The sequence below is a fragment of the Hermetia illucens genome, chromosome 1 (assembly GCF_905115235.1).
Source record: "Hermetia illucens chromosome 1, iHerIll2.2.curated.20191125, whole genome shotgun sequence".
Classification (NCBI taxonomy): domain Eukaryota; kingdom Metazoa; phylum Arthropoda; class Insecta; order Diptera; family Stratiomyidae; genus Hermetia; species Hermetia illucens.
This window is the reverse complement of record NC_051849.1, coordinates 205,999,374-206,011,879: the sequence shown is the minus strand read 5'-3', so window position 1 is coordinate 206,011,879 and position 12,506 is coordinate 205,999,374. Positions and strand designations below refer to the sequence as shown.

General features: G+C 36.7%; 1 protein-coding gene across 12 annotated transcripts in view; it reads right to left on the bottom strand.

The window, feature by feature from the left end:
• The window catches only part of LOC119649693 (sodium bicarbonate cotransporter 3), a 193,928-nt gene that overhangs the window by 18,264 nt on the left and 163,158 nt on the right, over nucleotides 1-12,506 (bottom strand). For 8 of the 12 annotated variants that reach the window (XM_038051964.1, XM_038051972.1, XM_038051980.1 and 5 more), the window contains 4 exons: nucleotides 11,607-11,919; nucleotides 11,253-11,501; nucleotides 3,677-3,951; nucleotides 2,476-2,741 (listed from right to left, as the gene is read on the bottom strand). In XM_038051964.1, coding sequence (XP_037907892.1) covers nucleotides 2,567-2,741; nucleotides 3,677-3,951; nucleotides 11,253-11,501; nucleotides 11,607-11,919 — 1,012 coding nt within the window. In that variant the 3' untranslated portion in view covers nucleotides 2,476-2,566. Of the gene's footprint in view, nucleotides 1-2,475; nucleotides 2,742-3,174; nucleotides 3,284-3,676; nucleotides 3,952-11,252; nucleotides 11,502-11,606; nucleotides 11,920-12,506 lie in introns of those variants that run through there. The other 4 variants (XM_038052005.1, XM_038052000.1, XM_038052039.1 and 1 more) reach the window with 4 other exon arrangements.

The window sequence follows — 12,506 nt, the reverse complement described above, 5'->3', positions numbered from 1 at the left end:
AAACCGGGATGTCTGGAGTTCCTTATTAAGGCAGGCCTAGACCGGATACCGGTTGTTGCGCCGTTGATGATGATGATGATGGCGGTAGGGATGATGGCGGACGACTTGGTGATATTGTGATGTCTGGATTGCTTCCCTCTGTTATGAGCGAAGTTGTGGAGGACGCGTTTGCGCTGCAACATGCTGACTCGAAATAAATCCAACCAAACCGTGGCCGATGCTTTTTACCACCAAGATGAGGGCACTCGAGTTTCACCTCCCAGATTGGCACTTTCCCCTAATCTTTGTTTGGGACATGAGAGACCCTAAGTCCACATCTATTTGATGTCGGAGTGGATCAAATGGAAAGCAACTTACTCTTATATTTTTTTCGAACCACGGATCCCTCATTTTAGGCATAACATGCAAGTACTCGTAAGTAAAAGGACTTAGCTTTGGCAAAGCTTTGGCCTAGCCTAGATTTAAACTATTGGCGGTTTTAATTTGGATATAATTTGTACTCGCGTCGTGTTTGCGATAATATTAAAAGGAGTGTTTGTCCCGTTCACAAGCGGGGTCAGCTCGTCGGGATCGGTTGCGTCATTTTATTTTATCAAAGGGCTGATCTGGATGTAGTCGCGGGGCCTTCAAATCACCATACAGCGTGTCAAGCCACCGTTATTTCGGCTTACCATCGATTTAGATAATCAAACCAATTTTGGCTAGTGTATTCTCATTAGTGCGAATTACGTGTCCATTCCATGGAAGACGTTTTTCTCGCAATTTTTCTATGATCGGTGCAACCCCATAACGATCGCGGATATCCTTATTTCGGATGTGATCAAAACGTGTCACGCCACTACTTCAACACAATATCTTCATTTCCATTATTGCAAGACGCCGTCCATTGTTTTTTTGTAGTCGGCCAACATTCAGAACCATAGAGAGCGACAGAGCGGACGACCTTGCAATCAATTTTAGATTTGAGATGGTCGTTGACACGTCGATAAAAAAAACGCCCGTTGTGGAACGCTACTTCATCCAGGTTGCGTTATTGCGTGAAGAAATTTCATAACGCAGTTCTCCATTGGTTGATAGCATTGACTCGAGATACACGTGTGCAACGATCTTTTGAAATCCAATTCGGTCGAATAGATCGTTCACAATCATGACAACTAGTCTAAAAGACATCGTTTTGAGAAACATCCTTAAAATAAGCCAGGCATATTTGCTGAGGTCGCAGACGTAGATAATATTTCACATGCTATTTCTATAGGTATATACTATAAGATGAAAGTATCTTTAGAAAATGGATTTTTTCTCAAAAAAGATAATTGGATGTGGTGAAGATACGGAACAAGCTTTCTTCAAGTGGCCGAAAATTGAAAGTTCAAGGAGAAACCTCAAAATTGAACTAAAATCCCATTTGACGGTGGTAAACCACGTGGTGGGCCACGGTGAAAATTATACGGGTCTATTATGAAAATTATTCGGACCAATATTATCCCTTTCTTTCATTAAAATGTCTATTCCGTTTCTCCGAGAAAACTCCGGGCCTGGAGAGGGGGGGGGGGGGGGGGGGGGGCGGTAGATCCCTCTTGTCAGGCGGGGAGAGTTCGAAGAAAACTTGAGAGATTTTATCTGTTAGAAGTCCAACGTCTGAGCCCTCGATCAAATATGCGTATCCGTAATGGTTTTCGACTTAAAAATGAGATCGACAACTATATAGATGGGCGGAACAATAGGCAAGTAGATAGATACATAAAATGTTATTTTGTTAAGAGAAATGTTGGAAAAACAGAGTCTTCTTGAGATAACCAACATACTTTCTAAGATATTATGAAGCCTTGGCTCTGAAAAAGAGTTTTGAATAAGATCAAATTGATTTTAACATGCCTTACAGCAGAATTTCTAAATTAACTTTAACATTTCAAATAAATAATAATAAACAATAAATAAAAATAATTAGAAAAATAAAAACAAAAAAAATTTCTTTTATATACTTGAATAATTTCCTTTCTTTCATAGATATCATTGAATTATCATCATAAATTGTGAGAAAATTTATGTCTGAGTGAAATTGCTTCTTAGTTGAAAACGGAAGTAAAAGTGTTTTCGAAAAGCAACTTGGTTTCAACTATCTTGGATATTTTTTGGGAAAGATATTCGAAAAAATATTCGATATATTAAAAGCAACTAGCAACTAGCATCTTATTTTTAATTATCTTAATATTTTGTATTTGATTTTTCAAAAACCAGTTTTTTATATTTTTAATAATTTAATTCTATTCATTTTCTTTAATTTTTCACCCAACACCAATTCGTAAACTAAGCCATCTACTCCTCAATCCTAGATTATTTTTTTTTGTGCAACAATTTTACTAAAATTAACAATTTCCTTATCCTATTAATTATCTTGCCTAATTTAGTCCAGCCTTAAATTTTTCATATTTATTGCAACAATTGACATGGTTTCGAGTGTAACAGATACTTAACCTGAGAATCAGATGAACTTGGTTGCGAATCAATTGACATCAATTTCATCTGTTCTCGGAGAAAACGATGTTATTAATTCTGTGATGGTTTCTTAAACTTGCACTATATCGAACTTAGCTGTGGTTTTATTTACTCCACCATCGTCATTGTGCTGTATCTCTGTTGTTGCTGCTATAGATTCTTCTTCCTCATTCATTGTTGTTAATCGATTATCTGTTGTTGGACTATAATCTTTTCTACAATTTTTATATTTCTTATCGTTTGAGCTGCAATTACAGGTAAAGAGGATAGGATTCGTATTTTATAGCACTACGTGAAATATCAATGCTTGTAAGCGGGGAGATAGCACAGAACTCAAATATGAAATCTGGAACATTTATAAATATCTATAGATACTTGTGAAAAGATATTGTAATATGAAAAATTACTTATCTAGGTTAGCAGATATCTATATTACTTTTATTTATGCTGAACCGAGGGCCAATTATTATATAAAAGTATCTATTTTGCATTAACTATAAATATTACATATGTATATACCATCAATGTATCTTTTAAGGTAAATTAGCTTTGAATTTATTACAGCTTAAATTTGAGAAATAAAGCATCTACAAAGAGCGTTCTTATTTAAATTTTTGAGCGAATTACAATGAATTAATATATTTTCTATTTTTACATTTGACAACAACATACCTGACATTGTGGCATTTTCGAAATTAATATTTCCAAGTTTAGAATTGTCTATTTTCAATCAATAATATTTAGTTTTTGATAAATTTTTGGGTCCGAGCCGAGAGTTCCAGATCCGCTTTGAGTTCAGTGAATTAAATATTATTAATTTTATAATGCATGATTTTTTATATCGAATTATTGTGAATCTAACTATAAACTACTACGCAAATATTTCTTTGAAAATTTCGAATGAAAAGCACAAAACGTAGTATGCGGTCGGAGTATCACGGATGCATTAAATCAACAAAAAACAAATTAAATAAATTATAATTCAAACAAGCTCAAACTACATGAGTAATAGACACAAAATATGGATTATCCATTTTTATGGAGGCTCTATTAGGTCCTCATATCACACCTTGAATACGATACAGGTACAAGGTATGATCACCTCTACTGTTATGTATCTCGATAGTGTTAACTAGACGAAGTATAAGATGATAGAGTGACAGTTTTAAATAACACTTACTGGTGATTCTTTCCATTCTTCCTTTTATGCGGTACCGTTATTGTTATTTGTCCCGACATTATCTCCGGAAATAAATTTTCCGGTGTTGGTGCATCTATATTTCTTGTGATTTTCTCATTATTTACTTGTTTCCATATTGAAGTTTTATTCACTTCTTCAGATATATTAATCGGTATATTCATTATATTACCGTTAGCTAGTGGTATACGTATGCCCTCGGTAGATGCTGGTGTTTGATACGAATGATGATCATCCGGATGATGACCATTATTATCCTTGAATAAAAGAAAGAAAAGAAAAGAAAGAAAAGAAGAAAAACGTTGTTGTCGCCATAACAGGTTTTGGGTTTTTGGGTTTGTTGTGATTTTAATTTATTGTGTTTATTTATTTTTTTTTGCAGTTTTTACTCGTCCTAGTATTTTTATAAATTAATATAAAAATAAAAATATTTTGCTATTTATTATACAAGTGACGCTAGATGTGCTTGATTGACAATTTGCAAAGATTTTATTTGACTTATCGAAAATAAAGGTGTGGCGAGTGATATTAGAAGATACAAAGATGAGCCAAAAACCAAGTCAATAATTTGATTAAGTGAGAATTTGATATAAAATTTAACATAATTGGAATAAAACCTCCCCTGGAATAGGCATCTCTTCATAGAATGCAGAAGATTAATGAACTACTAATTGTATATGAACTATATGAATTGCTAGACAATGTAGGCTACTTTTTGAAGAAGATACTACCTCAGACAGATGAGGAGAGGACATGGCACACAGGAGTTGTAAGATATTCAGATAGACTCTCATTTTTGTTTAATTATTGCGCTTAAAATGTTTATCTCATGAGGGATTCTTCCATTTATAGACTTAGACTATGGATATATGGAAAGTTATGATAAGAGAAGAGGCCATCTTAGTTCATTGTCATTGATAGTCGGTCAGTACTCATATACATAGTGGACCGACAGGGAGAATGACACTGCGGTAGATCATCACTGAAGCATTGCCTTTGGTTAGACGATATTCGTATCGAAAATAGAAAAAATACATAGATAGTTCTCGGAACGCGTTAACAAAATCCGGGGAAAATATGAAGGAAGAAGGGGCCAAACAGTGGCTGGTGCGGATAAGCGAGCCGTATGAGCATCCATCTAAACATCGGGGTCTTGATAAAAGGCATCTCATCATCATCAACGGCGCAACAACCGGTATCCGGTCTGGGCCTGCCTTAATAAGGAACTCCAGACATCCTGGTTTTGAGCCGAGGCCGACCAATGCGATATCCCTAAAAGCTGTCTGGCGCCCTGATCTACGCCATCGCTCCATGTCAGGCAGGGTCTGCCTCGTTTTCTTTCTCTACCGTAGATATTACCCTTATAGACTTTCCGGGCTGGATCATCTTCATCCACCCAACGCAACCTGTTGAGCCGGATTTTATCCACAATCTGACGGTCATGGTATCATAGATTTCGTCGTTATGTACGTTATGAAATCGTCCATCCTCATGTAGGGGGCCATAAAAGGCATATACTTTGAAAAATGGAGTAAGGAGTCATGCGGTATAATACATCAATTTGCCGATTGGAAAATGAAAAAAAATAAAGACCACTCGATGGATATTTTTACCTATTCTTCTTCTTCAAACTGTGCCCCGTTCAAAAGCAGAGTCGCCTCCTCTTGATCGGGTTCGTCATTCTGTTCGGTCAAAGGTCTGATCTGGAGAGAGTCGCGAAGCTTTCAAATTTCCATCCAGCGTATCAAGTTATCATTGTCTCGGTCGACCTATCGATCGAAGTACCTGAGTCAAATCAGGGTAATAATCACGAGCGAGCATAATGCTGACCATTTTGCTTCCTAGTGGATGCAGTAAACCTGTACTGTATCGTTACGGTCTTGAAGTGCTCTAACAAAGTTCAAGGCCCAGACCCAATAGGATTGTTGCGCCAACGATTGTTAATATTATTTTTTCCTAAAAAAACAGGCAGATTGAAACCCTATTAGGACTTCTAACTATAAAACTGTTTGCTAAAGAATCACTTGGGGTATGCTTGGCTATTTGAAGAGGGGACTTCATATGCAGCTGTACAGCTTCCTCAAATCTCAGGCGAAGATACTGCAGAAAGGTATTTTTCCACCAAAAATCTGTGTTTCCCAGTCTCTGACAGAACTCCTTACATCTGTAAAAGTTTGTTAGTATCATAGGCAAGAAGTAGTGTGAATAGACTTTTTAGCGTTTTATACAGTTTTAGCGGAACTATGGTACTCCTCTTTTCCCAGCTTGTCTATTTAAGGCACTGGAGGACCAAACAAACAAGTAGCCCATGGAGACCGCCCCAACATAGAAAAGGGAAGAAACTTGATAAAACGAGGTAGTCCGTTATAAACGAAACCTTAGTGTGCCAAAAAACAGTCAAGAGAGAAAAGCCTCTTCAATAAAGAAAACTGGGCGAACGTCAGTAACTTATTGACAGAAGTTTCAGCACCAGCAGGAATTAAAGAGCTCAAACAAGCTCAAACATTGGAAGAAATTCAGAAAAAAGGAGATGAAGGCCAACGAGAATATCCAACCAAAAATAATGAATAAAGGAAATAAATCCTACACTGATGTTTGTTGAAAATGAAGGTCAATTCAGAGCGTAGGCCGGATCAAGGGTTTGACGCTGCAATTAAACAAGTTTAGCGAAGGGATAGCGGATAGTTTTCATGATGAAGTCGGGAAGATGTAGGATTAGTAAGATTAGGTAAGAGTTCGAAAATCGAAATACATAGACTTGAAGGTAGTAGGTCTTCCGAGAAATTATGGCCGAACAACCATCGCGGTTGAGGTCGAGCCGTGATCTGCAGGATAGATTGATGCGGAATGCGGCGTTCTGGTAGTTAATCTACCTCTCTGCGGTTGAAATATGGCACTCCAGGAGCCGAGGTGACAAATGATAACAAAACGCTACAGATCCAGGCCGAGGAGTTGAAAAATACCTCCTACAATCTAAGGTGTTATGCGAACCGTGCCCATTTTCCCAGTCGAGGGTAACTGATTGTCAAACAGTGGACCCAAGGTCAACATTGACTTACTCTGAGGATTGTAACCAACAACCATAACCCCGCCTAAAAAGCAGGGATGAGCAAGAGTACGTCTGGGGTTACGTCTGAGATCAGGAAGGAGACAGGCATCAGTGGCGCAGGTGCTAAATGGTATCTGTGCTATCCGAAGGAGGGCCTGAGGAGGAGGTTTTTAAGAAGGCTTAAGACAGACCTTAGTTTTCATTATCGGAGCCAAGAAAGCGGGGTGCAGCAGAAATCAACACGTCAAAGGGAAATGCTCCCAAGAAATCTAAATCTGAGCCCAAGAAAGGTGAAATCTCGGTGGGATCAGGGGTAAAGGCAGAAGTTGGTGGACAACTATGTTGGAACTAACGTTTTAATTCGCAATCTGTTACATCCATGTAAGAAAGCTTATCGGATAGGACGGTCAACCGGAACTGCCCTGTATCAGTTAACAGATATAGTTCGGTATACCATAGAAATAAAGCAAATAACACTGTGTCCGTTTTCGTACGTCGAAGAGGCGTTCAATAATATATCGGACACAAAGATAGGAGATGCCCTAATCCGTGAGAGAGTGGGGAACACCCTGGCCTTCTGGATGGTCAGAATGTTAGATAGTAGGCAAATAGAAGTACCGACTGGTACAAATTCTATGGTATTGTCATGATCGCTACACCCCCCCTCCACAAGGAGGGGGGAACATGGTAGCAACACTGGAATACAGGCTCAGGGTTGCGCAGTTGAGATTGTTTTAATCTGTAGGGGAAAATGTGAGGATACCTTTTGTGACACAATCCAAACCAGATTGCGAATCATTAGTAACTGTTGCAGGAAGACGGGGCTGCGCATAAATCCAGGTCAATATAATACCATTTCACTAGGAAACGCAAGCTTGATCACGTGTGAGCCAAGAGATCACATGGTATGAAAGTGAAACGAGTACTCTGAAATAATAGGGCCAATAATTACTTATGGGCAATAATCTGGGCAGACAGAACGGAACTCGGTACAACATATCAAGGGGAATGCTTCTTGGATTGACTCCTTCGCATCTGTACATACCGATGTAGGAAAAGAGGGCGATTTTCAGAATATCCTGGAGTGTTATTGAGGTGGAGAGCGGCCTAAATCGAAGGAAAATTAATATTCTTCCTAGGCAGCATTTCCAATCACCGATACGAAGGGATAATATAACAACATGGTTTCACTTCGATAAGAAGTTTGAAACATGTTGGAGCAACAGAGCAGACTGAGAGAGTGTGGCATTGATATACGGCGTAAACTAGCAACTGATTACCAGGAAAACTGACTATAGGGGGCAGGACATCGCAATTATAGCCGACAGCCAAGTGGCTATTAAGGCACTGAAGGAACTTTACTGGGCGAACTTACCAGGAATGGAGCAGTCCAGTCGCTCATGGGGGATGTACATAGGCTGAACTATCACCTCGCTTTCCCAGCAATTGGAGGAAAAGGATGTTCCTCACAATACCGAACAAGAACATCTGGGTTGAGTCCGAAAAATCTATCTGCGTTCTCTCTTCTGTTGCAAAGATAACGGCTAAAATCACCTTTGAACTCATCAAAGAATATTTCGATCGACGGGAAGCAGGTTGGTTCCGGTTTGGGCTCTTTTACATTGACCGCATTAAAACACTGTGGATCATTCTATAGCAGGGCGTGAAATTCAGAACTTTGCCCAACTTGACTTGTGGATTTCAAAAGAGTTTTCAACAGCATCAATAGGGAGCGCATTTGAAGTACTTTGGGTAGGAGGGGTAATTTGTTCAGGGTAATCGGAACTACCAGAGCAATATACGGCGTCGTAAAGTGTCACGAATTGCATCAAAATAAATTATCTGAAGAATTTGAGTTCCATGGTGGAGTCCTGCAGTGTTGCACTATGCCATCGATACTTTTTCCGTTTGTTATAGGTGACGTGCATCAGGCTGCTTTTCCCGGAGAATGTGGCTTAATTCATTGAACTATGGTATCTTTTCCCACCGAGTTATGGAGCGTGGCCAAATGGCTTTGGAATTAGAGAAGCAGGCAAGAGGAGCTAGAATCACAACGATCCTTCTCTCTCTGACTTGAAGTAATATCAAACGAGAAGTTTGCTTGCGCATGAACAAGACACTCGTTGACATGTTAGCTAGAAGGCGGAAGTAACAGAGGATTCTGTCGCTATGCCATGCAATAGAGTGCAGTATCCCCAGACCGAGGATAAGCGAATGGCTCTCGGCCTACAGTCGAAATATATTTCGGTAAACTGGCAGGACTTCGGAGAGTCTAGCAGATTACATTGGAAGCTCCCAATATGAGTATGCAATAACGTAATTTTCCCCTTAGTCCAGCGCCCCTCCAAAGTGGTAGTATTGTATGATAGTTTCGTCATACAACAGACGGAAAAAGAGAGCCATGGGTTTAAGGATGAGCAGTTTGTACATTGGTGCAATTTGACCCGACAGCATTTCTATAAGATTTCCTTGTTTATCTTTATAAGAAATAGGGTTATATATAAATATATATTCTGCTGTGACTTCTGCTCCAAAAGTCGGCAAAACCATGATATGAAAATATAGCATATATTTTTCAATTTTTTTGAGTCAAACATAGATCGAGTCACAAATCAATCTTTTAGTTTGAGCTCATTTAATAAAATTAAACGATTTTAGGTCACTACATTTTATGGCACAGATCCAAATGCAACATGAAAACTTAATAAATATAAATTTTCATCTATACTTTAGTCCAAGTAGTATTTTGTAAATAATGTTAAAAAATGCTTTTTTCTTCATAGAACTATAAAATAAATATAAATTTAAAATAGTAAAAAAAAACACAATAGAAATCCGTCTCAATTCAATAATGACACAAATAACACTAATTATCAGTTTTATAATTTTCACAATATATTATATTTAAATTTTGTTATCTTCACAATATTTTCCTTTCAAATGTTTGGCATCCATGGCTCTTTCTAAAAATCCAATTATTGCTGTTTTCATATTGGTTATTTTTATAAACGGATTGTTCATTATTGAAACCGAAATAAAATGGCGCGATGATGCATGATCGGATCCCTTAGTATGTAAGATAGTTTTTTTTATATAGATATTTATTGCAATAATTTGGCCTACATTCATTTATCACTAATTTTCATTATTAAATCTTAACTGATTGTTTTCCTTTAGCTAGTTTTATTGTTGTATCAATTGTAAGTACAAGTGCACAACTAATAGATACTTATGGTATGTAGAGTGTGTTTGAAGTGACTTTATAATCTACGCAGTTTTCAACTAAGTAGGAAAATGGTTTGAGTATGCACTTTTCTTCAAATTAATGGTAAAAGTGATTGGATTAAAATTCCTGAGCAAGAATTTTCACTTTAATTTATGATTTCTTATAAGTATATGGTATAATTGTCTAAAATAAATATTCTGGCTTTACTTGTGGATATCTCTAACTAGAGGATTTGAGCTGTAGTGTATTTATGTTATTTACAATTTCATGTACTAACAGTTATCATAGAATTAATTTTTAGGAGTATATTGTTCTATTTTGAATTTTCTAAATAAAATAGAAATCATACAACAATGTATATTTAGCTAAAATGTAAAATTATCCTAATTTTCGTTATAGATTCAGCATTAAATATTTGCAATAATTCAGTTGAATTAATTTGATATAGTTGAAATGCGTAAAATTCAAAACTAAATACTTTGAAAAATAAATAAATATTCTGAAGCGAGAATATTTTATAGAAAATTTTTAAATAAAATCCAATATTTTTCAGTTTTGGAAAGATGCAAATATTTAACAAAAGATTATAAATTACTTAAAAGAATTTATATTCTTTTCTCTGGGCATAGATAATTTGTAAATTTGTAGAATAATTTTTCTTTAGAAATAGATGTGTAAGAAATTTCGATCATACCATGCTTCGATTGCATAAAAATGATTGAAAAATGGGATGGATTGACATCAATGTTAACTAACAATAAAAATGGTTTAAATGATATTTTCTCTCATTCGGTTTTCGGAAGAACATTTTTTTTGTTTTTAAATATTTTCATTAATGAGTTTTATTTGGAAAATGGCAGTTTATTTTCGCTATAACAACAATCCACTGTCTTGATTTCCTTTAAAACCAACATGAATGAGAAAATATATCTTTGAAAATAAAACAAAAATCAATCACAAATAAAACTATGTGTGTACAATAGAAGTGAATCACTTCTAAATGTGATAAAACTACAAATTGGATGACAATTTCCATTGATTCTCATATTATTCAAAAACTAATTTGCAATGATGAAATGTACATTGACATTTTGCAGAGTTAATGGTTGTATTAAATTGTAATTGTGTGTTACTTGTGTTTTGTGGGAAATTCTCAACATAAACCAATTATGCAAAAGTAAAAAAGATAAATAGGTAGTAAATTTTGTGCAAAACTACTAGTTTCTAAATCGCTTGCGTCTTTTGCCAAGACAGCAATCGACAAATCTGCGATAAAATCCCACCTCTCCTGTTCCATCCTCAAGGCGATGCAAATCGTCCTGTTGTCGTTTTATAATTTCGGGCATGATGTCATCAAGGATCTTCAATTCGCGTCGAGTGAATAGGAAATCCAGTGATTTTCGAATACCAATCATCACAACTAACATGAGCGGGAAGAGTATTGATGTCTTTTGGAATGATTTTATCAGCCAGAGAACAACGAGACAGGCGAACTGGATAAGCGTGAATAAATGGACTCGTCGAAGTGGAACCTAGAAATAAGTAATTGAAATAAATTAAGAAGTTAACAAATTAATAAATTGATAAAAAATAAAAAAATTATTTAAAAAAAAAATAACATCCTGCTCGATACTCACCTGCCTTAGGAACATGAAGTCCGGTTGATATTTGGCTGGCATGAATATGATCAATAATCTGTCAAAGAACTGGAGTCCTTTAAGAGAAGCAACGCCCATATAGAGGAATACGCCAAACAGAACAGGCATTGGAATGTGACTCAGAAGAGGTGTTAGCAGGACTGAGCAACCAATTGTTAAAAATATTAATATGTGCGTTACACGTTGCTCTCGTACTCCCAAGAATTGTGGCTTTTCACCGGGTGCTGCGCATTCCGATTCTAACTTCAAAGAATTCACGTGATTAATACTGAGCACGGTTGCAGCAACGAACCTGTGTTGGAGAAAAATAAAAAAAAATGCATCCAGTTTCTCGACGCTAGTTTTTCTTTTGAATACTTTGAAATTGTTTTAAAATGGTAAATTTTGAATTTGTGTAAATGTTTTGAGGAATAGCCTAACCAAAATGGTATTTCCGTTTCTTGAAACTATCCCTGATATTGGTGACCACACTGCTATTGACCTAGACATCCCTGCCTTAAACATCACCTGCTTTCGGAAATACCAACTGGTAGCTCATATATATATATATATATGTAGATTATGTAGATTCAACCTCCTCTAAACCAATGAGTATTGCCGGATATCATCAATTTGACCAAATTCCAGCGATATAAGGTGGATATTGTGGATCTAAGTGATATGAGGAGTATTTTTCTCTATCGTGCGGCACTGAGCTTTTGTACTCTAGAAAACCGAGTGGTACCAGACACGAATCTGGTGTTGCTTTGTTTCATATGGTTGCCGCAATGAGACCGAGCAGTCAGATTGACCACGCTGTGGTCAGCAGTAGATTTAGGAGTTGTCTGCTTAATGGAGAGAGGTTCTGACATCGGCCTTGAAAGACGTAGGCCACTTTTT